The 27,841-nt window shown below is 42.6% G+C and overlaps 1 protein-coding gene across 3 annotated transcripts in view; it reads right to left on the bottom strand.

The window, feature by feature from the left end:
- Positions 1-5,725: 5,725 nt before the first annotated feature.
- Positions 5,726-27,841, bottom strand: part of LOC139373468 (tenascin-like) — a 28,691-nt gene continuing 6,575 nt past the window's right edge. For 2 of the 3 annotated variants that reach the window (XM_071114021.1, XM_071114022.1), the window contains 14 exons: positions 27,589-27,704; positions 18,183-18,336; positions 17,789-18,067; positions 10,626-10,748; positions 10,359-10,502; positions 9,764-9,883; positions 9,329-9,481; positions 9,045-9,187; positions 8,794-8,926; positions 8,537-8,688; positions 8,141-8,237; positions 7,420-7,581; positions 7,056-7,219; positions 5,726-6,909 (listed from right to left, as the gene is read on the bottom strand). In XM_071114021.1, coding sequence (XP_070970122.1) covers positions 6,811-6,909; positions 7,056-7,219; positions 7,420-7,581; positions 8,141-8,237; positions 8,537-8,688; positions 8,794-8,926; positions 9,045-9,187; positions 9,329-9,481; positions 9,764-9,883; positions 10,359-10,502; positions 10,626-10,748; positions 17,789-18,067; positions 18,183-18,336; positions 27,589-27,704 — 2,039 coding nt within the window. In that variant the 3' untranslated portion in view covers positions 5,726-6,810. Of the gene's footprint in view, positions 6,910-7,055; positions 7,220-7,419; positions 7,582-8,140; positions 8,238-8,536; positions 8,689-8,793; positions 8,927-9,044; positions 9,188-9,328; positions 9,482-9,763; positions 9,884-10,358; positions 10,503-10,625; positions 10,749-14,234; positions 16,992-17,788; positions 18,068-18,182; positions 18,337-27,588; positions 27,705-27,841 lie in introns of all 3 variants that reach the window. The other variant, XM_071114019.1, reaches the window with a different exon arrangement.

Below are 27,841 nucleotides of genomic sequence, written 5' to 3'. Positions count from 1 at the left end.
GAGAAGAATGCTAGGGAGTGGTGCACAATGTGCCCGCCCCCTTTTACGAAGTCGTTTTTTTGGGTCGCCCGCTGGGATCTATTCCGTTGTCCTGGGTGAAAGGCAGAACACAGGATCCGCTTCGCGAAAGTCATATTCTTGGTCGTACTGATGGTGAGTTGACGCTGCTCTTATGTTCAGTAGTTCTTCTCGACTGTATGTAATGAAACCTAAGATGACCTGGGGTACCAATGTAATAACACGTAAAAAAACAAAAAACTGCATAGTTTCCTAGGAACGCGAAGCGAGGCGGCCATCTCTGTCGGCGCCGGAAGTAAAAACTGTCACTAAACCTGTGATCGCTTTCTGTTCCTGCTTTAGTTTGGGGCGTCTCTGTGTGCTACTGGCTACCTGACTGTGGTTATTGGTGACTAAGAGCCCAGATGATTCTGATCCAGAGTTGGCTGTTCAGTTGACTCCTGATCTCTCCTCTAAACCAGTCTTTGTGGATTTGAGAGCACTCTCGGGCGATGGCGTTGGTCGACAATGGCACCTTGGCCAACAGGCGGGCATGGGCAGTGGTCCCGGAGTGTGACTGATCTCCTGTCCGTTTACCACAGTCATGTTAACTGCGAAATCCGCCCATCCACAAAGAAAGTGGCAGACGTCCATGTTGAAACCTAGGTCTGTCAGACACTCGTGCTTACTGGTGTCCCCTCGGCACTCCTTCATGAAATTCTCCATTAGGTTATTGAGGACGAGCCCAGTCAGACGGCCAACAATCAAGGTAAACTCGTCTGTTGTGTCGTCCTCCCAGTGCTTAAAGACACTCTTATCTCCAACATCTTGAAATGAAGTGAAATCAGAGAGATCTACAGGGATCCCTTTAGACTTGTAATACTGCAGAACTTGAAAGACATTATCGCACACATCGTTGATGAATCTCTCTGCCACATTGAGCCAGAAGGGTGTTATTCCGGTTACTTGTTCTAATTTGTCCATGTTTTAGCCATGTTGCCTTGAAAATAAAAGAGAGCTGCACACTCTAGGAGCTCAGATGCAAAAATGTAATACCAATTTAATAACGACGTTTCGACTAGCTGCCTCAAGTGGGTTGGCAACGGCTTGCTGCAAGTAAATGAAAGAACTGACAGGGATTTTGAAAGTACAGTACCAGTCAAAAGTTTGGACACACCTACTCATCCCATTTAATTTTAAAAATGTTTTTGTATTTTCTACATTTTTGAATAATAGTGAAGACATCAAAACCAATAAATAACACATATGGAATCATGTAGTAACCAACAAAGTGTTAAACAAATCCAAATGTATTTTATATTTGACATTCTTCAAAGTAGCCACCCTTTGCCTTGATGACAGATTTTCACACTCTTGGCATTCTCTTAACCAGCTTCATGAGGTAGTCACCTGGAATGCATTTCAATTAACAATTGTGCCTTGTTAAAAGTTCATTTCTGGAATTTCTTTCCTTTTTAATGCATTTAAGCCAATCAGTTGTGTTGTGACAAGGTAGGGGATACAGAAGATAGCCCTATCAGGAAACAGCAGAGGGAACACCCCCCTATCCACATCGATGGAACAGTAGTGGAGAGGGTAGTGGAGAGGGTAGCAAGTTTTAAGTTCCTCGGCATACACATCACAGACAAACTGAATTGGTCCACTCACACAGACAGCATCGTGAAGAAGGCGCAGCGGCGCCTCTTCAACCTCAGGAGGCTGAAGAAATTTGGTTTGTCACCAAAAGCACTCACAAACTTCTACAGATGCACAATCGAGAGCATCCTGGCGGGCTGTATCACCGCCTGGTACGGCAACTGCTCCGCCCACAACCGTAAGGCTCTCCAGAGGGTAGTGAGGTCTGCACAACGCATCACCGGGGGCAAACTACCTGCCCTCCAGGACACCTACACCACCCGATGTTACAGGAAGGCCATAAAGATCATCAAGGACATCAACCACCCGAGCCACTGCCTGTTCACCCCGCTATCATCCAGAAGGCGAGGTCAGTACAGGTGCATCAAAGCTGGGACCGAGAGACTGAAAAACAGCTTCTATCTCAAGGCCATCAGACTGTTAAACAGCCACCACTAACATTGAGTGGCTGCTGCCAACACACTGACACTGACACTGACTCAACTCCAGCCACTTTAATAATGGGAATTGATGGGAAATGATGTAAATATATCACTAGCCACTTTAAACAATGCTACCTTATATAATGTTACTTACCCTACATTATTCATCTCATATGCATACGTATATACTGTACTCTATATCATCGACTGCATCCTTATGTAATACATGTATCACTAGCCACTTTAACTATGCCACTTTGTTTACATACTCACCTCATGTATATACTGTACTCGATACCATCTACTGTATCCTGCCTATGCTGCTCTGTACCATCACTCATTCATATATCCTTATGTACATATTCTTTATCCCCTTACACTGTGTATAAGACAGTAGTTTTGGAATTGTTAGTTAGATTACTTGTTGGTTATTACTGCATTGTCGGAACTAGAAGCACAAGCATTTCGCTACACTCGCATTAACATCTGCTAACCATGTGTATGTGACAAATAACATTTGATTTGATTTGATTTGATTTGATTATTTGGTAAAAGACCACATCCATATTATGGCAAGAGCAGCTCAAATAAGCAAAGAGAAACGACAGACAATCATTGCTTTAAAACATGAAGGTCAGTCAATCTGGAAAATTTCAAGAACTTTAAAAGTTTCTTCAAGTGCAGTCGCAAAAACCATCAAGCGCTATGATGAAACTAGCTCTCATGAGGAACACCACAGGAAAGGAAGACCCCTCTGCTGAAGAGGATAAGTTCATTAGAGTTAACTGCACCTCAGATTGCAGCCCAAACATGGTCGAATTGCTGCAAAGAAACCACTACTAAAGGACACCAGTAAGAACAAGAGACGTGCTTGGGTCAAGAAACACATGGACAGGGCCTCCCGGGTGGCGCAGTGGTTAAGGGTTAGTACTGCAGCGCCAGCTGTGCCATCAGAGTCCCTGGGTTCACGCCCAGGCTCTGTCGTAACCGGCCGCGACCGGCCGCGCCCGGGAGGTCCGTGGGGCGACGCACAATTGGCCTAGCGTCGTCCGGGTTAGGGAGGAATTGGTCGGTAGGGATCTCCTTGTCTCATCGCGCACCAGCGACTCCTGTGGCGGGCCGGGTTGCCAGGTGCACGGTGTAGACATTGGTGCGGCTGGCTTCCGGGTTGGATGCGCGCTGTGTTAAGAAGCAGTACGGCTGGTTGGGTTGTGTATCGTAGGACGCATGACATTCAGCCTTCGTCTCTCCCGAGCCCGTACGGGAGTTGTAGCAATGAGACAATATAGTAGCTACTACAACAATTGGATACCACGAAATTGGGGAGAAAAAGGGGTAAAATAAAAAAAGAAAAAAATAAATAAAAATAAACACATGGACAATTGGAACTGTGAAAATCTGTCCTTTTGTCTGATGAGTCCAAATTTGCGATTTTTGGTTCTAACTGCCGTGTCTTTGTGAGACGCAAAGTAGATTAATGGATGATTTTTGCATGTGTGGTTCCCACCGTGAAGCATGGAGGAGGATGGTGTGGGGGTGCTTTGCTGGTGACACTGTCTGTGATTGATTTCGAATTCAAGGCACACTTAAACCAATATGGCTACATTCTGCAGGAATACGCCATCCCACTGGTTAGTGGGACTATCACCCAATTGAGATGGTTTGGGCTGAGTTGGACCGCATAGTGAAGGAAAAGCAGCCAACAAGTGCTCAGCTTATGTGGGAACTCCTTCAAGACTGTTGGAAAAGCATTCGTCATGAAGCTGGTTGAGAGAATGGCAAGCGTGTACACAGCTGTCATCAAGGCAAAGGGTGGCTACTTTGAAGAATCTTAAGTATAAAATATATTTTGATTTGTTTAACACTTTTCTTGGTTACTACATGATTCCATATGTGTTATTTCATAGTTTTGATGTTTTCACTATTATTCTACAATGTAGAAAATAGACAAAATAAAGAAAAACCCTTGAATGAGTAGGTGTGTCCAAACTTTTGCCTGGTACTGTACATGGTTATTGTCAATTGCTATACAAATTAATATGATACTGTATGTCACTCTGTTAACATACATTATCTTTGTAACACATTAGACTCTAAATGACCAAATTTTTTACATACCTTTTGCAACCACAGGGTTCACCACAGAATTCACCACAGGCTTCAACACAGGGTTCACCAATGGCTTCATGTGGACTTGCTGATCAGGAACCTGGGTTGGTACAGGAACCTCCACCTGGGCTGTTACAGCATCACTGTGGAGATTTGACCATGTAACCAGGTAAGATGGACTCTTGTCTGTCCGTCTGTCTGTCAGTGGGTGTGTGTTAAGTAGAGAGGTCATTACCTGGAAGCCTCAGTACATTTAGCAGTGATGCTTGTTCTCTCCCGGGTATTGTGAGAAATATGTACACATTGTTAAAACAAGCTTATGCTATTTACATTAGCAGTACATAAATAAACCATAATGGTTTAATAATCATCTGTAATATCAATGGTTAAAACATTTTTTTTTAAAGGATAATCCTAAAACATAAAAATCATACCTTTCCCCCTCTCGGCATGGTGTATCTGAAGGAAATGTGTGCCTGTTTGAGGGAAATGTGTGCTCTTGGAACCTTGCATGTAGTGAACAATGGAAGGTCCATGTCATAATGGATGATGGAATGAACATTCCGTGCAGAGGTATCAATCCCATGGCACACATACACAACCCATGTCTCATTTGTCTCGAAAGCTTAAAAATCCTTCTTTAACCCGTCTCCTCCCCTTCGTCTACACTGATTTGAAGTGGATTTAACAAGTGACATCAATAAGGGGTCATAGCTTTCACCGTCGGTCTATGTCATGATAAGAGCAGGTGTTCCTAATGTTTTGTACACTCACTGCATATGTAATAATAGAAGCTTCAACTAGATCTGATTGTGGACATTAATTGTCTTGTTGTAGTACAACTGTTTTCATTTGAGTAAAAGTGCAGTAGGTGTAGTCTTTGTCAGTGAGTAATGGCCGGTGGTAATGCATAACTATGGGAAGCATTTTATTTGCTCCTTTGCACCCCAGTATCTCTACTTGCACATTCATCTTCTGCACATCTATCACTCCAGTGTTTAATTGCTAAATTGTCATTATTTTGCCACTATGGCCTATTTATTGCCTTACCTCACTACATTTTCACACACTGTACATTTCTCTATTGCGTTATTGACTGTACGTTTGTTTATCCCATGTGCAAATCTGTGTTTGCGTTGCACTGCTTTGCTTTATCTTGGCCAGGACGCAGTTGTAAATGAGAACTTGTTCTCAACTGGCCTACCTGGTTAAATAAAGGTGAAATAAAAAATACATAAATTGGGACTAACTGGGGAGTTTGGTAGCGTTAGGAGGTTTGGTATTCAACATTTTTGTAACTGTATTGTAACACCTTTTGTCACTGTGCAGTTTATCATCAAGGTCTCCAAATCTAACACCTACTAACACCTAATGAGAACCTCACTTACAGACAGTACTTGCTCGTATAACGGTACACCCAGTGCATTTTGTGTCCGCAATGTAAATAAAGACTGATGTTGAACTATTAGCCCATTTACAACACTGGAAGCAGACATAATACACGAAAGCAGAAAGCCAAAAAATCAATCAAAACATTTTAGTTAGCGGCTTCTGCTGCCCGTGTTCCATCATCATTTGTTTTATTATTGTAGCAACTACAATTTGAGAATTGGGGGCAACAGAAAATACAGGACATACAACCACAAATAAGACAAACAAAGGACACAACTTGAGAATTCCCAGTCAAGTACACACATAAATCTCCATTATTCACCCGCTCATTTCCACGGTTGTACCATCATTGCGAGGGGACAATGCATACATTTTTTACAGCTGACGAGAGGGGTGCCACAACACTTAGAGTAATAAAAAATAAAAAAAATGGACATTGCAAAGATAATCTAGAAACTGTACAATATAACATACGGATGGATAACTGTCCTCGCTTTAGTCTGGAGAGAAAGGCATTTGGAGATTTTTCAACAAAAGCTAATAGGTGCATGTTCTGTGGGTGGGATTGAGTGTGTTTGCCTGTGTGCTTATGTACAGGAAACTGGCCAAATGAAGGAAACACTTGAGTAAACAAGGGATACAAGGTATATTGAAAGCAAGTTCTTCCACACAAGTGTGGTTCCTGAGTTAATTAAGCAATTAACATCCCATCATGCTTAGGGTCATGTATAAAAATGCTCAGTTGCCCCATTATTTTGGCTACCTTGGCTAGAAGAAGAGATCTCAGTGACTTTGAAAGAGGGTCTCAAAGGAGCATAGGAGTTTAAAAGTGTGTGTGTGTGTGTGTGTGTGTGTGTGTGTGTGTGTGTGTGTGTGTGTGTGTGTGTGTGTGTGTGCGCGTGTGCCAGTCACCATATCTCAACCCACTTGAACACTTATGGGAGTTTCTGAAGTGGTGCCTGAGACAGCGTTTTCCACCACCATCAACAAAACACCAAATTATGGAATTTCTCGAGGATGAATGGTGTCGCCTCCCTCCATAAGAGTTCCAGACACTTGTAGAATCAATGCCATGATGCATTGAAGCTGTTCTGGCTCGTGATGGCCCAACGCCCTATTAAGACACTATCTGTGTTTCCTTTATTTTGGCAGTTACCTGGGGGTTGTGTGTGTGTGTGTGTGTTCATAAAGTGTGCCTCTCTCCCCTTCTCATTCTCTGTCCACCACTTTGTCATTACCCCTGAGTTGGAGGGGTGAAAGATGTTGGTCTGAGCTTCATCTCGGTGAAAGGGACGGAATAATCCTTGCCTTTCCAGGCAGTCCAGATCAAACCCTGAGACACAAAGAGGCAATTAGGTTAATAAACCACCCCAAAAATGTAACTGATTGTAGTAGCTGACTTAGATTACTTGACCTAGATTCATTTGATGATTTAGACTCTGAAATAGTGAAATGAGGTATGAAGTCAGCTGGGATTACCTGGTGATTGACACTGGTGTCGTAGAGGCCATTAAGGTTGGCCTGGTGGCAGTTCTTATACCACCAACCCCCCCTATAGGACATGGCGCAGCGGGTGATGAAAGGCGCGGGGTCTCTGTCTCTGGTAGAGAACATGCGCCCGTTGTGGTAACTCATAGAGTCACCTACCGGGACGAAAAAGGAGAGAAGGAAAGGGGAAAAGGGAGATCGAGTGGAAAGATGGATGGCAGGCGCGAGGAGGGGAAAACAGTAGGTGTGGAATAGAGGGATAAGGAGAGGGAATAAACGATGGGGTTTAATGATTATGTGGAGATATGCACAATAAGAGGTCAATCGTGTTTTAGTGGACAGATTCTGTTCATACCTGCTGTACCGCTGTACCCAGACACTTTGAGAGCGTAGTTCCTCCTAACAGTGTCCACCGTGAACGTGGAGTACTTGGCAAACACGGATTCGTCCCCTGCACGGAGGTCCACACGTAGGGTCATCGGTGCCATGCTGGTTAGATTGTGTAGGTTCTCATTACCTATATACGGATAGAGATGAGTGGGAAAGAAGGTGTTATAGCACACACACAAAAAAATGCTTACTGCCAAGCCAACTGTAGTAAATGTGTGTTGTATTGCCTCTAGGGGGCGCCGAAGACTATTATTTTCATCAGATCTGCGGAGTAGAGCATGATGCCCCTCAATGTTAGAATAGTGGAGACTGTGCTACCGGCGCTAATGCTCAGCCAATTGCTCCAATAATAGTGAAAGGACTTAGTGATAGGCCCTCTGCTACTGCTCTTGGTTTTCCTTCTGTTTGTGCACGAATAGTGCCAGTAGTCTGCTTTTTTTCTACCCTCTTGCCATACGTTTCCACATTAAATTGATCCTTCTCATCTGGCACTGCATTGTTTCATTTCTCTGCCTAGCAATGGGTCTATTTACCGAGTTGATCTGTCACCAGGGCTTGCGCTGTTTACATAAAAGTGACATGGTTTAGCTTTTGCGTCGTCAATATAGCCGTTCCGTTTGATGTTACCCTGGTGCACTGCTGCTGAAGCGGGTGAAAACAAACTTCGCGTGACAAATGACTCTCACCCAGCCAAAATTCCCCACTCAGTTCTCCAAATCCTTTGCTGTAGTTCTCCCAACCTCGGAAGAAGTCAGTTTTCCCATCCATCCTTCTCTGGAAGACCTGTAACACACACACACACACACACACACACACACACGCTCATACAGCTGACATATACCATGCTAAACCAACCCTTAACATGTCAGTTAAAGTGAAATACCACTCTTTTGTTTTGTTAGTTCCCTGTTGATACCGTCCCAACATTTTCTGCATGTCAGCAATCACGTTTTCAAGATAGACTTATATCTTGACAACTTGACTGCTGACATGCAGAAACCTTTTTGGGGACTGTATCGACAGTGGACTAATGAAATACCAAAAGATCATTTTTGTGTGCTCTCACAATCATCTTCTCTTACCGTCCAGCCGCCTCCATCAGTCACCTGGTCGCAGTAGACCAACACTGGTTTTCCCTGCCTTTCCCTGGGGAAGATCTCCACCTCTCCAGACTCATGCATTCCGTTCAGCATCTCCTGGGAACAGTCACTTGGGAAGGGGTACCGGAGATTCCCTGAGAGAGAAGAAATCAAAGAGAGAGAGACCAACTTTATGAAACTGCGCTTTCGATGTACATATTTCATTTGTTCAGTTTAGTCAAATATATTTGGCTACTTACCTGTGGTGAACTCAGTGGAAATTGCAGCAGTATAGCTCCCTCCCCTCTCTCCCTGTAGCTGCACGGTGTACTTGGACATGGGATGCAGCCTGGTCAACTTGAACTCCGTTACTGTGGAGTCAATGGTAACCTCCTGTTGAGAAGTAAAAAGGTATCTGTCTAGACCAGTGTTTGTTGCATTTTGTCCTCGTGTGCTGCACTGAATAAAATAGAATGTGTGTCTGTCTCCACCTTTTTAATCAGTTCCTCACCTGCATCTCCTGTCCCTCCGTCTGATAGGTCAGCTTGTAGCTTCCCACAGCGGCAGAGGGCGGTTTCCACGTCAGCAACGCTGAGCGAGGAGTCACCTGACTGGCCTTCAGGTCACGCGGGACTTCCCCATCTCCCCCAGATCCTGCCAGAAGGACATGGACACAATCACAAGAAGCTCAGTTGTGGGATTCAATAAAAACAGCAGCCTTCTTTTTCTTCTCTGTCTCAGGCGAGTTGATTGTTTAACGCATTAGGGTAGTTTGACAGTGTGTGCCGGACTGACCACTGGTGGTGGTGAAGACGGTGATGGCGGCAGGGCCATCCAGGTTGCCCAACTGACTGGTGACCGTGACGGTGTACATAGTGGAGCCCTGCAGGTCCTTCAGCTGCTGCTCGGCCGCGTTGCCCGACACAGTGATCTTCACATCATCTGACCCTTAGTTGACACAGAAACAAGTAAGCGGCAAAGAGAGAGCAGGTGAGTGGCAGGGGAGAGAGGTAGGCTTCAGGATTGAATTTATTTCTCAGTGTTTATATTGTAATGCTGTAGGGGTGGTCATAAACTGGCTGGCCAATACAAGTATTATGATCTCATCTAGAATGACTGTGGCCTGTGAAAGCTCCAACTGGGAAGGGAAATGCTCTAATATGGCTAGGGGTTTTAAAAAGTCCCACAGGATATTGTTGGAATGAATATCCAACCTGTGATACCCGTTACCTTTTTCAGAGCCATAAACTATGACGTAGCGGTCAACCGTTGCCAGTGCTGGTCGCCATAGTAGCAACGCCTTGGTGTCTGTGACATTAATGGCCTGGAGAGCCGTTGGAGGGTCAGGGACTAAGATGGGTTTGGGTTGTGAAGAAAATGAAGGCACGAGAAAGTGAGTGTTAGTTATCACAGTGTGAATTCAAACCCCTTTGATGTATCATTGGATTTCGCAACATATGGAACATAAGAATCTCATTCTTGCTAAATAAATAAATAAAGTATTTAGACATTTTAATTGAAGCAGTTCCAGAATAGACCCTTTGAGAAAATATGAAAATGCACAGATCTTTCCCAGATCCTGCACCTGCTAGAACCATTATCAGAACACAGAACCCATTGAAGAACACACACGAAAGTAAGAAACAAAACACACATCATTCATGTGGTTTTTAATGCTTAACTTAAATTCGTTGGCCAAGACATCACAAAGGACCCCCCAAAAAAATGGACGTCGATAGTCTTGATAATTTACTATAATTTATAATCTGATAACTTCCTGTAAATTAACATTCGTCCGAAAACTGAAAGTCAACAGTAAACTTACGTGTCATAACCAGGTCTTTGATTGCATCGCTCTCGTCCAGTCCAAGGACGGATATCACACTGACCTCATAGGAGGACCCCGGAGAGAGCTTTGACAGTGCCAGAGTGGAATCCGCAGAGTCCACCATTACTGAGACAGGCTCCCCTGGAATAGAGCGGACAAATTGCGAAATATGAAGTGTTTCTACAGATGTAAAGAACACACAATGAAGTGACGTGACTCAACAGTCCGGATGTTGACTTCCAGAACATCTGTGTAAGGTCCTACCTTCCTGTGTGTGAGTGTAGGTGACCTTGAAGCCACTCACTGGACTTTTTGGCTTGGTCCAGGACACAGAGAGAGACGTCTCAGTCACTTCACTGAATACAAGACCTGAGGGAAGCTCTGGGCCTGGGCATGGCATGGGAAGGATATGTGTGATTGAGAGCGAAAAAGAGTAATGAAAGAAAGAAAAATATATAGAAAGACAAATAAAAACAGGAAGAAAGACCATAAAAACAGGAAGAAAGACATAAACAAAGAAAGACAAATAAAAACAGGAAGAAAGACATAAAAACAAAGAAAGACAAATAAAAACAGGAAGAAAGACATAAAAACAAAGAAAGACAAATAAAAACAGGAAGAAAGACCATAAAAACAGGAAGAAAGACATAAACAAAGAAAGACAAATAAAAACAGGAAGAAAGACATAAAAACAAAGAAAGACAAATAAAAACAGGAAGAAAGAAAGGAAGGTAAAAATAGTAGACTAGGAAACAGAGCTTACAATACATTTGAGAAACAGAAAAGGTAGACTTGAGGAGAAGGTAAGTCATTACTACATGTGTGGAGAAGTAATAGATTAGAAGGCTTCAGTGGAGGCTGCTGAGGGGAGGACAGCTCATAATAATGGCTGGAACAGAGCATATGGAATGGCATCAAACCATGTGTTTGATGTATTTAAAACCATTCCACTAATTCCGCTCCAGCCATTTTCACGAGCCCGTCCTCCCCAATTAAGGTGCCACTGACCTCCTGTGGTCAGTATGCCCTAAACTGTAGGTGCACCAATACTTTACTCGCGCTGTTATTATTAGTGCTCCAATGAGTTTGTGTATATATGTACAGTGCAAACATATATACAGTATACGCAGTACTGCATATACTAAAACAGACAAATGTGTCACTGTTAAATGCAGATGTTGGACCCTGGAAAGCAGCAAGGGAAAAGGATGATATATTAATGTTGAGCTGGTCTTTTGATCCTGAAAAAAAAAAGTTGGCAGGAAAGAGAAAATTAAAATAGTTATAACAGAAGAAAGGAAAAATCTTAAGATGTTGATAACAAATACAGTTTACCGCTAATTGTTTTAAATACACGAATAAGAGAGATAAAGCAAGATAAATCATTTCTAAGGGATAAGAAATGTGTTGACCAACAGATTTTCAACCTTGAGTGAGCAGAAGCCTGCCATGATGATTCCAAATAACATTTGAGACCTCACCCTCTGAAAAAATAAATAAATAAAAAACGCGAAAAAAATAAACGTTAAAAAAAATCGTTAACCTTGTGGAATTTAATTATTTTCTTCTTCTTTTTTTAGATATAAAAAAGACTCATAGGATTAAAATCTGTACATTTCACACTTAAGATCAGGAAAAACCATAGAGACCAACCATGGTCTTACCCTGGGTTTTGTGAGTGATGAAGGGAGCCAATGAAGGTTGCTGACTTAAAGCTTACCCTAAGTGAGAGAAGATCAGACCAGCAGTGAAGGACGGTTGTGGCTGAATGATTCAAGTCTTTTAGATTGTCTCATGAATATCAGAGTCATTTTCATTAGTACAGTGCCTTCAGAAAGTATTCAAAACATTTTGTTGTGTTACAGCCTGCATTTAAAATGGAGTAAATTGAGATGTTGTGTCACTGATTTACACACAATACCCCATAATGTCAAAGTGGAATTTTTGTTTGTAGAACATTTTCGAAAGTCAAAACAATTGTCAAAATGTGCTTAACATGCCATATAATAAGTTGCATGGGCTCCCTCTGTGTGTTTAACGTGATTTTTGAATGACTACCTCATCTCTGTACCCACACATACAATTATCTGTAAGGTCCCTCAGTTGAGCAGTGAATTTCAAACACAGATACAACAACAAAGACCAGGGAGGTTTTCCAATACCTTGCAAAGAAGGGCACCTATTGGTTAATGGGTAATCAAATTTTAAAAGCAGACACTGAATATCCCTTTGAGCATGGTGATTTTATTCATTATACTTTGGATGGTGTACCAATACACCCTGTCACTACAAAGATACAGGCGTCCTTCCTAACTCAGTTTGCCGGAGAGAAAGGAAACTGGTCAGGGATTTCACCATTAGGCCAATGGTGATTTTAAAATGGTTAGAGTTTAGTGGTTGTGAAATGAGAACTGAGGATGGCTCCACAACATTGTAATTACTCCATAATACTAACCTAAATGGCAGAGTGAAAAGAAGGAAGCCTGTACAGAATACAAATGTTCCAAAACAAGAAACGGAATACAGCTATAAGAACAGGCAAAATCCTAGAGGAAAACCTGGTTGTCTGCTTTCCAACAGACCCTGGGAGACAAATTCACCTTTCAGCAGGACAATAACCTAAAACACAAGGCCATATATACACTGGAGTTGATTACCAAGACGACATTGAATGTTCCAGAGTGGCCTAGTTACAGTTTTGACTTAAATCGGCTTGAAAATGGCTGACTAGCAATGATCAACAATCAACTTGACAGAGTTTGAAGATTCTTTTTAAACAATAATGGACAAATATTGTAAAATCCTGGTGTGCAAAGCTCTTAGAGACTTCCCCAAAAAAGACTCACAGCTGTAATTGCCGCCAAAAGTGCTTCTACAAAGTATTGACTCAGGGGTGTGAATACTTATGTAAATGAGATATTACTGTATTTAATGTTCAATACGTTTGGAAAAAAAAATCTAAAAACATGTTTTCACTTTGTCAATTTGCGGTATTGTGTGTAGATGGGTAAAAAAAGAAAGAAGATTTAATCCATTTTGAATTCAAGCTGTAGCACAACAAAATGTGGAATAATTCGAGGGGTATGAATCTTTTCTGAATGCACTGCGCGTGCTTAACACATGGATGTGTTTGTGTTGACATACTGTACACGTACAAAATGGAAACCACAGGCTGTATATGATATGTCGTATATGGACCAGGGAGACTATGTGTTTATTGTGTAAGATGTGTCACTGATCAAAAACCTGGATCTGCAACTGTTACAAATGCAATGATTATAGATTACATTTCGGAAATGACGTTTGTTGATGGGACGCACTTCAAATAAGTTTCCCAGTAAACAACTGCCAATTTCCCCCTGTGTGTTTTGGCAATCATACATGTTTTTCCACAATGCACCCAGTATGAACACCACACATCACAGTTGCACGCATCACTGCACAACATGGCGTAAACAAGGGGTTAACATGAAATGCAATTGATTAGCACATATATGCATGGTTATTTGGTCATTGCATATTTTGCAATTAAAGCTTTGGACATTGCTTTAATTAAAAGCCCCCGGTTGTCAAGGACAAACCAAAAGAGACACAGCTCACGGTATCAATAAGCAGATGATGCAAATGAACAGCATACGTGATGAGGTACTGTAATTCAGGAAGTTACAGTATCAAGAGTGTGACGGCTCTTGATATGGATATGGATCAAGCAGTGGTGCAAGTGTACCTCACCTAAAACGGTGTGAGGATGCATCGGCATCTACCTTGGGTGTCTGGAATTACTTGCATAGTTCAAGAAAAGCCAAGTCCTGTATTTGAACGATAATGAATAAACCCTTGTAGAGGTTGGAGAGTTTAAACTATGGCTGGTACCTGTGCTGACGATGAGTCGGTGTATTTTGGAGCGTAGTCCGGGACCCTTCCCAAACACGGACAGGGAATAGCGGGTCTGTGGATGGAGATTCTGGAATCGGAATGAGCGAGCTGACCCCGGAAGGACTTTGGAGAACTTGATAGTACCACCATCGCCAACTTTAGCCGTAGCATTACTGTCGCTGCTCTGTCTTTGGTTATCACTTTTGCTATTGGTAACAGTGTTCTCCTCCCTGCCCTCCTTACCTTGACTCACCCCCATTTCACTTTCCTCCTCATTCCCATTGTTCTCCTTCTCAGTTTGTCCCTCCTCCTCCCCTTCCTCCTGCCTATCCTCCTCTGACTCGCTCTCCTCCTCTTCCTCTTCCTTCTCCTCCTCTTCCTCTGCCTCGTTCTTACTTCCATGCCCTTCCCGGGTTACCATGAAATTTCTGTACATCCCCTCTGGTGCTTCCCAAACGAGTATGAGCCCTCCTGAGGTTATGCTTTGAACCCCCACTGAGTTTAGAGGCTGGCCTGTTTTTCCAGTAGTAGTGACATCTGACCCATTTATCTGGTTTGGGCTGTCTCTTGAGTCAGCGTTCTTACTCACTTGGCTGCCTTTGTCAGGATGGCCTGTTTTTGAATCTTGGCCCCTTTGGCTCAAGCTACTGTTATTTCTTATGCGTGTTTGATCTCGTGCTATTTTACCAGCTGTGGCATTTGTTTTCTTGAGGAGAGGTTTGGGCTTTAGGCCTGTGTTTGTGTCATTCTGGCTGGTGCTGTAGGTGCCCTGCTCCCCTGTTTGAGGGGTTTGAACGATGATGCCGTTGTCCCTGTTTGTCAGTTTAGGTGGGAAAGGTCTGCGTATGGGGCCTCTTGATGGATGCCAAGGGGGTATCAGGTTTGTTCGCGTCCTGTTTGGGAATGCTCCCATATTTGGGTGTGGACGGCGTAGCTGCGTCCCCTTTGGAGGTAGACGGCGTAAGGGTGGTGTGCTGCCCAGTGTCAGAATCCTTGACCTGTTTCGTTCAGTTCCAGACGACACCACGTCAGTTTCCCTGTCCCCATCTCTGCTGATACCATCCTCTGCCACAGCAACATTTTCTTTAGTAAAGTCTGATTCCTCTGAAGTGGATGATGATGATGAATAGCCTTTGCCACTGTGTTCTGATTCACTGGAGGACTTTGGTGCTCTCTCTGGCTGAGCATCTGGAGGGAGGGTTGAGGATTGTGCTGGGGAAACGGTTAATGTCTTTGGAAACACTAGTTGTCTGTCAGTCATGGGTTGACCCGTACCGGTCTTTGATTCATTTTGTTTTGCGGGAGCTGAAAAAGGTGAACGTGTCCTGTTTTGGAATGGTCTCATATTTAGGTTTGGGCGGCGTTGGTAGGGCCCCTTTGGAGGTAGGCGGCGAAAAGGTGAGCCGCCCACTCTCAGAGTCTTTGTCTTGTTTTGTTTGGTTCCAAACAATCCCTCGTTAGCGTTTTTCGCTCCATCTTTGCTGACTCCCACTTCTGCAACATGATCTTTACCTGAGTATGAGTCCTCAGGGTTGGAGGGAGATGGTCCTTTACCATTTTGTTCTGATTCACTGGAGGATGTTGGTTCCCTCTCTGGAGGGAGGTTGGATGATTGGGTTTGGGGAACAGGCAAAGTCTCTCCATTCGCCACGTCTCTGTCAGTCATAGGTTGACCCATACCGGTCATTGATTCATCATGCTTAGCGGGAGCTGAAGAAGAAAGTGACATGTGGGAAGTAGGTGATACTGGTGAAGAGGAAGTTGGATATGTAGGACTTTGGGTGGTGTGTGGAGAAATGTCATCTGCTTTACTCTGTGTGTGAATGACCCGGTTACGCTCATGAAATGTTGTCTTTGAATGTCCTGTTTCGGACACTTTTAGGGCACCGTCCAATTTTTCAGCTAAACCCTGCCCTGCTGTGGGTTTACTTTGAACTATTGTGCCATTCAACCGCCCTCCAATGACTCTCTCTCTACGTGTCACATTGATTTTCCTGTGTGTCAATTTAACCTTGTTGACACATTTCTTCCCATTCGGGTGAACTGTCGTATTTCTTTCTGATGTGGTGGTATGCTCCAAACCCTCTGTCCCTGGCCCTGGCTCATTTGTTTCAATCTCTGTATCTTTTTTTCTATCGGGTAGGTCCTTCACTGATGGTTCAGAACCAGATCTTGAAGTGCCATTTACAGGAAGGATCCCGACAGGATATGCCTTTGTCAAAGTTTCATCTTTTTCTCCAAGAGGACTCGTCTCCAGGTTAGTTTCTTTCACAGTTAAGGCTACAGTCTTGTCCCCAACAAAGGGATTCTCTGGTTTAGAGTCCGTATCCAAGGTCTCCTTGACCTTTGGCACCTCCATTGGATTTCTGCTCATAGGCTTTTTCAGAAGACTGTGACCCACTCTCCTCCCACCCTGGCCGACTCTTGTACCATTAAAACGGATAGAGCCTCCAATGTATGGTTTCCTGGGCAAGGTTATTCTATCACCTGGTTTAGGTATAACCCTGTAGTTTGTGTTGACAAGTGGTCTTGTACTGGTTCTAACAAATGTGTCCTCTTTGGTTCCATTGGTGCCTTCGACTGTCACAGAGCCTGGTCCACTCCAATCCTTCACCCTCTCTGGTTCTTCACCCTTGGCCTTCGTGTTGAGGATGTCCTTCACAGGCTTTGTATTCCCGGCTGAGTCTCCCTCGTGGCTTGCTACTCCTGGTGCTACCGGCATGGTCACCCTGGATATTGTCTTTGTGGATTTTCCTAAAGGCATGAAGCGATTGTTTGGAATCAAAGATAAAACTACAGGAGGGAAGCACTGTTAGATCCAAATGGGAACGTCACAAATATTATCTTTGAACTGAACAATTCGAAAAAGTATTCTTTCCTACAACACCTGCATTGACATTAGTGCAATAAATAGTTGGCCTAAGTGCTGTCCAAACCTGCAGAGAGAAGTGGAAAGATTATTACAAATGGTCATCAACACAACCTTGCCATTCACTGTTCGGGTGCTGAAATATTCAATGTTGTGAGTTAAGTGTGTGCTACTATTGTCGAGAAAGAGAGCAGCATTAGTCATACAAAAGAAAGAAAGAAAAGGAGAATGTATTTTACGAAGAGAGATCAGCTTAGCTCCATGAGGAGGTTTTATATTGTACATAAATTCATTTCAATCTAACATTTTAATTTCACTTCCAATGACCTTCTCGATTGAATAATGACGTGTCTAGGCATGTTCAATTTAGTGGGATAACACATCACAGGAGCAGCGCTGGCCTCCCTTGCATATTCACATTGCCAGGGAATCCAATTTGTTTCAGAGATTTCTCTTTTTAAACAGAGTGATGATGTTCTCTCTCTCCTGCTTCTTCTGCTTTAGTTCACAATATCTTTGTTGTTTCATGACTGTATGTTTGTGCAACTCCCTTATCTCAAAATATAGTATTACAATCTGACCCACTTAATCAAGATCGCTTCTCATACAATCTTGTTCCTGGACTTTTTCATATACAATGTAGTAGGTAAGGTAAGCAACCCCCTCATCCAATAAAACTCACCAGGAGTGACTTGGACTGTTGTTGGCTTGCTCTTGATCCCGCCTTTTTCAGCCACTAATGTGATGTCATACAAATGTCCCGGGTCCAAACCGTCAATCTGGGCAGAGTCCCTCTCAGGGGGCAGGGTCAGGTCTTGTCTTCCCTTGGCTGTTCCGTCTGTCTGATTGGGTGTAACAGTTAAGCGATACCTGTCGATGTCTCCTTGCGATTGTTCCCATTGGACAACGGCAGATGTTGTGGTTGTCTTCACAACTTGAAGGTTTGTGGGACCAGAGATAACTGTGTGAGGGAAAAGCAGTTGGGGGGGAAGAACAACTTAGCATTTATGTCTATCGATAACCGAAGTCGGTTATCATGATAATAAGGGGATACAAAATAGGCTTTCCTGACTCACGAGTGGTGAATTCTGCTGTGCTCTCAGCGCCCATTCTCCCATCTATTTCTCCAGTGATTGTCACCGTGTACGCCTGCCCGGCCGCCAGGCCTGTTTGGGTGTAGGCCGTGAGCTTGCCTCCAACCTGAGATGTTATCTGTTGATCGCCCTCTTTCTGTGTGGCACAGAAAATGATCAAGTCAACGTTAGAACAGATATTGATAATCCCTTTTCCTTCACAGGCCTACTGGTATTTCAGTTAATTTGTTAAAGTAACTGTAGTTAGAACCTGTTAAAGATGATATGGAATGGGTGCATGTATGCTTACCAGCAGGGGGAGTAGGCTGACTGAACAAATTCTGTCAGGCTGAAGCCTACTCTCTAAAATTAGTAACTGGACTCATATTTATTAATGATCAGATGATTATTTTCTTGGCACTGAGATGAACAGCCTCATATTCCAATGATGTAGTAGTAGTAGTATTGTGAAAAGAATAAATGATTAACGTGTAAAGGGGGAAATCCAGGTGATCACAGAGCTTTGAGAACTGTTGTCAGCCTTTCACGTTCCAACTCTCACAATTTCCTTAATTGATATGTGATCATTTGAGAAACCAACTGAGGAAATATGCAATTAAAACCCGAAACAGTATCAGGTTGTTATTCTTCAATGTGTTGGAAGACGACCATTATTTCCATTCATTTAAAAGCAGTAGTTTCAGGTTTTACTCAATTACTCCAATATGGGGGTGTTCTCCAAGGTTTTTCACAATGGTGTAATATATTCTCTCATATGGGAAATGGAGCCCAGCTGGGTTGCCAGGTTGCCCAGCGTTGACCTACAACAGTATGTGATATGCCTCCAGTTTTGAGCGTGTCATTGTGCTTTATCTTGCACAATGTGGGGTTTGTGTCCTGTTTAGTCTGCGTGTGTTGTTTATCTGTAAACATGAGAGATGAATGTGTATCTCCCTCATTCATTCCCTTCCGCTGTGTCACAGCTGCCGACCAGTGAAGTCATTTGTCTGGCCAGGGCCATGTTTTTGACAGTGTTTACGGTTGCCCTAGCAACAAGCATCCCACATCTGCATCTTTTCTTCTCCCTTGCTGTCCACTCTCTCTATCTCCCATTATCCTTCCCTTTCCCTAACTATTGTTGCTATGACTTTCTCCTTTGACTCTCCTATGACTAGTTTAATTTATTCCCTTTATAAGGATATCCTCCCTTCATCCATATTTCTTCTCACACCTACCCATGTCATGTACGGAAAATAGGCTGTTTCCGTTGCTGTTTTGCGCTGAGCTTTTGGAATGCATCCTGGTGCTGATGCTGTGGCCAAACTTCACTCTAGTAACCTCCAATAGTCTCTGTTTTTCACAACAACAACAAAAAATCTATCTTTTTTTTCCGTCTGGAAACCCTTTTATGAAGAACAACAATCTCATTCACACATTGAAAGAGTTCCATTAAGTAGGAAAAAGAGGGTGGTTTAATCTTGTTGCACTTCCCTACTTTTGGTTGTCATTAAGGTGCTTCTCTTTGTTTCAGTGTTGGAGATTAGACTTTTGCGGACATGGATACAGCTTCTCTAGAGTGCGTGTGCCTACTGTAATAGCAAGGTCCAACAATATGTGCATGATGAGTATCAATCCAGTTTGTCATTGTGTACATCTGACATCACCCCTCTGTGCATGTTGGGAGCATATGTTCTATTAAAGGTCCAATGCAGCCATTTATATATTAATATCAAATCATTTCTGGATAACAATTAAGTACCTTACCTTGATTATTTTTTGAATTCAAATGGTTAAAAAGAAACAAAAATAACAAGCAATTTCTCAAGCAAGATTTTTGCTAGGACTGTCTGGGAGTGGTCTGAGTTGGGAGAGAAACATTGAAAACTAGCTGTTATTGGCAGAGAGGTTTGGAACTCTTTCTTATTGGTCTATTAGCTAATTTACCGCCTGGTGATGTCACCACAACTCCATCTCACCAAAACAGGCAGACATTTCAGGCAGCCTTTTCAACCAGCTCTTACGCTAAAAGGGCATTATCATCATTTTCTAAATTGCACAGTATTATTCCATCCTCATAATGTTGAAACATATATAAAACACAAGAAAATCACGTTTTTGACTGCACTGGGCCTTTTTTAAGGCACAATTACAGTGGGATACCTCACATGGCCCGGATATTGTATTAGATCATCACATTGCATGTTCTTTATACATAGTGTCCAGGCTACTGTATGGTAACTGAACTTGAACTCAATAGGAAGTTATTCTGTAATGCAAATCAGCGAAACACTAATAACATCCTATACTCAAAACAAAGAGTACAAAGGCAGCTTTGAATACAATTGGTAGCATATGTCTCTGTGAATCCACTGGAATTCATTTATTGCATCGGTTAGCTACCTTTGATATTGGATACTGGATGTGCTCTTTTTAGTCCATTGATTGATACCATGAGCTGCTGAACAAATTTAATACAACAACACACTTATGTCATGATGTCCCGTCATATGTTTTACATTTTATGTAATGCTTTTATATTAATTTTATATTATTATTATTATTTTATATTGTATCCTCCGTTCTGTAGTTACTATGGCTGTGAATCCAACCATATAAGTTGAACCAGTATAGAAGTATATCAGCTGAAACTAGTATCTACTGTAGTGACAGTTTGTAAACACCAAACATCATTAAACAGAAACTGGAAAAATGTCCACGGCTATGTCTATTTGCAAAGCGTTTGAATATCTGCACTTTTACAGGATCTATAAACCTTGCTATGTACTCCAACAGTCCACTAAAGTGTTTAACGCAGTGAAACAATGGTTTTGCCATTTGAAAGTCTTTCAAGGCTGAGTGAAATTAATGACTGAATTTAAAATAGGAAAACACAGGAATCGTGAGTTAAGAGGGATTGAGAGTCATCTGTTTCTGACATCGTCTGAGACTCCCCTGCCAGTAACTTCTGTGATGGACCTCTGCTGCTCAGCTGTCAAACTGTGGTGTGTTACTGTTCCCAATATCAATCTTTGGATTGATTTATTTGGCATAGAAAACGAAGTGCTCTCTATTCAGTCCGTATCGCTGAAGTTCAGTCAGTCAGTGTAATTGAAATTTAAAGGCAATGTTCCGGTGTTAGCGGAGACTGCATCCACGGTAAAAGCTATATATATCAGCTCAATTGGAAATTACCTTTAAATGACCTTACATATTATCCACTAACGGCAAATAGAGGCAGGCAAATGTAACACTTATCTACCTACTCAGAGCATGTGCTGACATTTTCAACCTCTCCCTGACCCCGTCTGTAATACCTACATGTTTCAAGCAGACCACCATAGTCCCTGTGCCCAAGAATGCGAAGGTAACCTGTCTAAAAGACCATCACCCCGTAGCACTCACGTCTGTAGCCATGAAATGCTTTGAAAGGCTGGTCATGGCTCACATCAACACCATCATCCCAGACACCCTAGACCCACTCCAATTTGCATACCACCCCAACAGATCCACAGATGACACAATCTCTATAGCACTCCACACTGCCCTCTCCCACCAGGACAAGAATAATACCTACGTGAGAATGCTGTTCATTGACAATAGCTCAGCGTTCAACACCATAGTGCCCTCCAAGCTCATCACTAAGCTCAGGACCCTGGGACTGAACACTTCCCCTCTGCAATTGGATCCTGGAATCCTGACAGGCTGCCTCAAGGTGGTGGGGGTAGGCAACAACCCATCCGTCAAGCTGACCCTCTAGACGGGGGCCCCTCAGGAGTGCGTGCTTAGTCCCCTCATGTACTCCCTGTTCACCAATGACTACATGGCCGCACACGACTCCAACACCATCATTAAGTTTGCTGACAACACAACGGTGGTTGGCCTAATCATCGACAACGATAAGACGGGCTGTAGGGAGGAGGTCAGTGACCTGGCATTGTGGTGCCAGGATAACAACCTCTCCCTCAACGACAGTAAGGAAAAGGAAATGGAGGGCTGAATGCGCCCCCATCCACAACGACGGGGCTGTAGTGGATCGGGTCGAGAGCTTTAAGTTCATCGGTGTCCACATCACTAAGGAATTATCATGGTCCACACACACACCAACACATTTGAGAAGAAGGCACTCTCGAAGCCTCTTCCCCCTTGGGAGGCTGAAAAGATTTGGCATGGACCCTGAGATCCTCAAAAGTTTTACAGCTGCACCATTGAAAGCATCTTGACTGGCTGCATCACCACTTGGTATGGTAACTGCTTGGCATCCGACCGCAAGGCGCTACAGAGGGTAGTGCATATGGCCCAGTACATCACTGGGGCCGAGCTCCCTGCCATCCAGGACCTCTATACCAGGCGGTGTCAGAGGAAGGCTCCTAAAATTATCTCTGCTACTGCACGGCAAGCAGTACCGATGCACCAAGTCTGGAACCAACAGGGCCGTGAACAGCTTCCACCCCCCCAAGCCAAAGGCATAAGACTGCTACATAGCTAGTCCGGGTAGCTACAGTGCCTTGCGAAAGTATTCGGGCCCCCTTGAACTTTGCGACCTTTTGCCACATTTCAGGCTTCAAACAAAGATATAAAACTGTATTTTTTTGTGAAGAATCAACAACAAGTGGGACACAATCATGAAGTGGAACAACATTTATTGGATATTTCAAACCTTTTTAACAAATCAAAAACTGAAAAATTGTGCGTGCAAAATTATTCAGCCCCCTTAAGTTAATACTTTGTAGCGCCACCTTTTGCTGCGATTACAGCTGTAAGTCGCTTGGGGTATGTCTATCAGTTTTGCACATCGAGAGACTGAATTTTTTTCCCATTCCTCCTTGCAAAACAGCTCGAGCTCAGTGAGGTTGGATGGAGAGCATTTGTGAACAGCAGTTTTCAGTTCTTTCCACAGATTCTCGATTGGATTCAGGTCTGGACTTTGACTTGGCCATTCTAACACCTGGATATGTTTATTTTTGAACCATTCCATTGTAGATTTTGCTTTATGTTTTGGATCATTGTCTTGTTGGAAGACAAATCTCCGTCCCAGTCTCAGGTCTTTTGCAGACTCCATCAGGTTTTCTTCCAGAATGGTCCTGTATTTGGCTCCATCCATCTTCCCATCAATTTTAACCATCTTCCCTGTCCCTGCTGAAGAAAAGCAGGCCCAAACCATGATGCTGCCATCACCATGTTTGACAGTGGGGATGGTGTGTTCAGCTGTGTTGCTTTTACGCCAAACATAACGTTTTGCATTGTTGCCAAAAAGTTCAATTTTGGTTTCATCTGACCAGAGCACCTTCTTCCACATGTTTGGTGTGTCTCCCAGGTGGCTTGTGGCAAACTTTAACCGACACTTTTTATGGATATCTTTAAGAAATGGCTTTCTTCTTGCCACTCTTCCATAAAGGCCAGATGTGTGCAAAATACGACTGATTGTTGTCCTATGGACAGAGTCTCCCACCTCAGCTGTAGATCTCTGCAGTTCATCCAGAGTGATCATGGGCCTCTTGGCTGCATCTCTGATCAGTCTTCTCCTTGTATGAGTTTAAAGTTTAGAGGGACGGCCAGGTCTTGGTAGATTTGCAGTGGTCTGATACTCCTTCCATTTCAATATTATCGCTTGCACAGTGCTCCTTGGGATGTTTAAAGCTTGGGAAATCTTTTTGTATCCAAATCCGGCTTTAAACTTCTTCACAACAGTATCTCGGACCTGCCTGGTGTGTTCCTTGTTCTTCATGATGCTCTCTGCGCTTTTAACGGACCTCTGAGACTATCACAGTGCAGGTGCATTTATACGGAGACTTGATTACACACAGGTGGATTGTATTTATCATCATTAGTCATTTAGGTCAACATTGGATCATTCAGAGATCCTCACTGAACTTCTGGAGAGAGTTTGCTGCACTGAAAGTAAAGGGGCTGAATAATTTTGCACGCCCAATTTTTCAGTTTTTGATTTGTTAAAAAAGTTTGAAATATCCAATAAATGTCGTTCCACTTCATGATTGTGTCCCACTTGTTGTTGATTCTTCACAAAATAATACAGTTTCATATCTTTATGTTTGAAGCCTGAAATGTGGCAAAAGGTCGCAAAGTTCAAGGGGGCCGAATACTTTCGCAAGGCACTGTATTGGTTAACTATATAGCTATCGAATTGAACTCTTTTGACTCATCACATACAGTACACTCATGCCACTCTTTATTGTCTATCCGGTTGCGTAGTCACTTTATGCCTACCAAAACTGCCTTCAGAAAGTATTCACACCCTTTTACTTTTTCCACATGTTGTGTTACAGCTTGAATTTACAATAAATTAAATTTAGATTTTGTACTACTTATCTTTGCACCTGTACATAGCCCATCTGTAAATAGCCCATCCGATCTACCTCATCCCCATACTGTATTTATAATTTATTTTGCTCCTTTGCACCCCAGTATCTCTACTTGTATATTCATCTTCTCCACATTATACCATTCTAGTGTTTAATTGCTATATTGTAATTACTTCACCACCATGGCCTATTTATTGCCTCGCCTCTCTTATCGTACCTCATTGGCACATGCTGTATATAGACTTTTCTACTGTATTATTGATTGTATGTTTGTTTATTTCATGTGTAACTCTGTGTTGTTGTATGTGTCTAACTGCTTTGCTTTATCTTGGCCAGGTCGCAGTTGCAAATGGGAACTTGTTCTCAACTAGCTTACCTGGTTAAATGAAGGTGAAATAAAAAAATAAATAAATAAAACATCTACACACAATAGCCCATAATGTCAAAGTTGAATTGTGTTTATATAACATTTTAGAAGTTAATAAAAAATGAAAAGCTGAAATATCTTGAGTCAAATAAGTCTTCAACCCCTTTGTTACAGCAAGCCGAAATAAGTTCAGGAGTAAGAGTTTGCTTAACAACTCACGTAATAAGTTGCATGGACTCTCTGTGTGCTGTAATAGTGTATAACATGACATTTTAATGCCTACCCTAATTCATCTCTGTACCCCACACATACAATTATCTGTAAGGTCCCTCAGTCGAGCAGTGAACTTCAAACACAGATTAAACCACAAAGACCAGGGAGGTTTTCCAATGCCTCACAAAGAAGGGCACCTATTGGTAGTAACAGACAGACCATGAATATCCTTTTGAGCATGCTGAAGCACTCTGTATAGAGTGCATTCAGAAAATATTCAGAGCCTTTGACCTTTTTCAATTTTACAGGTACAGCCTTATTCTAAATTGAAGGTACAGCCTAAATGTACAGGTACAGCCTTATTCTGAAATGGATTAAATCAATACACTTTCTCGTCAATCTTCAAACAATACCCCAAAATTACAAAGCCAAAACAGTTTTTTAGAAATATTTGCAAATGTATAAAAAGCTAAAAATACTGAAATACCTAGCATACAGTTCAAGTTTTGATTTGATTTGAGATGATTTGATTTGAGATGTTCGATGGGTTCAAGCCCGGACTCTCTACTCAAGGACATTCAGAGACTTGTCCCGAAGCCACTCCTGCGTTGTCTTAGCTGTGTGCTTAGAGTCATTGTCCTGTTGGAAGGTGAATCTTCGGCCCATTTTGAGGTCCTGAGCGCTGTGGAGCAGGTTTTCATCAAGGATCTCTCTGTACTTTCCGCGTACATATTTCTCTTGATCCTGACTAGTCTAGCATTCCCTGCCATTGAAAAACATAACCACAGCATGATGCTGCCACCACCATGCTCCACTGTAGGCAGTGGTGTAAAGTACTTGAGTAAAAATATTTTAAAGTACTACATACAGTTGAAGTCGGAAGTTTACATACACTTAAGTTGTAGTCATTAAAACTCGTTTTTCAACCACTCCACAAATGTCTTTTAAATAAACTATAGTTTTGGCAAGTCGGTTAGGACTTCTACTTTGTACTTGACACAAGTAATTTTTCAAACAATTGTTTACAGACAGATTATTTCAATTATAATCACTATATCACAATTCCAGTGGATCAGAAGTTTACATACACAGCTTGGAAAATTCCAGAAAATTATGGCATGGTTTTAGAGCCTCATTTACATCATTTTAGTCAATTAGAGGTGTACCTGTGAATGTATTTCAAGGCCTACCTTCAAACTCAGTGCTTCTTTCCTTGACATCATGGGAAAATCAAAAGAAATCAGCCAAGCCCTCAGAAAAAAATTTTGTAGACCTCCACAACTCCTCTGGAGCAATTTCCAAATGCCTGAAGGTACCGCGTTCATCTGTACAAACAATAGTATGCAAGTATAAAACACCATGGGACCACGCAGCCGTCATACCACTCAGGAAGGAGACGCGTTCTGTCTCCTAGAGATGAACATACTTTGGTGCGAAAAGTGCAAATCAATCCCAGAACAACAGCAAAGGAACTTGTGAAGATGCTGGAGGAAACAGGTACAAAAGTATCTATATCCACAGTAAAACAAGTCCTATATCGACATAACCAATCCCCGTGTTCTGCAAAAGGTACAGGGATTGGACTGCTGAGGACTGGGGTAAAGTCATTTTCTCTGATGATTCCCCTTTCCGATTGTTTGGGGCATCCGGAAAAAAAGCTTGTCCGGAGAAAACAAGATGAGCGCTACCATCAGTCCTGTGTCATGTCAACAGTAAAGCATCCTGAGACCATTCATGTGTGGGTTGCTTCTCAGCCAATGGAGTGGGCTCACTCACAATTTTGCCTAAGAACACAGCCATGAATAAAGAATGGTACCAACACATCCTCCGAGAGCAACTTCTTTTGGGATTCAGTTCATTTGCATGGCAAAGAGGGACTTTGCAATTAATTCCAATTCATCTGATCACTCTTCACAACATTTTGGAGTATATGCAAATTGCCATCATACAAACTGAGGCAGCAGACTTTGTGAAAATGAATACATCTGTCATTCTCAAAACTTTTGGCCATGACTGTATATAGTCAAGTTATTGTTACTCGCTGTGTATTTATTCCTCGTGTTATTTTTTTTTTTAATTAAAAAGATTTCTCTTTTTTTCTATCACGAAGCATGTGACAAATACCATGATTTGATTTGATTTGATTAGAAGCCACAGGAGTCAATGTCTTTTTCCACGAGAGGTTTTTATTTACTCTATGCCACCATTGAATTCCCTTGGGCTTTCAGGGACATTTTAGGCAAACGATTTGGGGATTTGTCATGGAAATAACACACCACCATGACCTTTTTAACATTTGCCCCCAAAACAAGTCTTAAAACCTGGAATGAGAACCGGGCTTCCTGCCATGAGAGCAACCTTCTGTTCATTTTGGTGACTGTTCATTCTCAGCTAATACATCTGTTGTCTAACAGTTGTTTCTCAAGTTCAGTTTACTTTGTGCTTTAGTTAGGACCCAGACTCACAACTTCATAAGAACTTGTGAATAGAGTGTGTAGGGTGTTGTTACCTGGCTGGCGAAGGTGACGTGGTAGGTGTCATACTGGACTGGAGGTGGGGTCCAGAAGAGGGTGACAGAGGATTCAGTGACGTCCTTGGTGTTGAGCTGGGACACACCAGACATGGCTAGAGGGGGGTAGGTGCTTAGTTCCAGTCATTCAAGCCAACAATGCAATGCAATGTTTACCGTGGAATTGATTTTAAAGGCAGTAAGGCATCCTTTTGACCAGCTGTCACATTTCCCCCATTTAACTGTAAAGTCA

This window comes from Oncorhynchus clarkii, chromosome 18 (genome assembly GCF_045791955.1).
Source record: "Oncorhynchus clarkii lewisi isolate Uvic-CL-2024 chromosome 18, UVic_Ocla_1.0, whole genome shotgun sequence".
NCBI lineage: Eukaryota > Metazoa > Chordata > Actinopteri > Salmoniformes > Salmonidae > Oncorhynchus > Oncorhynchus clarkii.
Note: the sequence above shows the minus strand (reverse complement) of the source record. Positions and strands in the feature narration are given on the sequence as shown.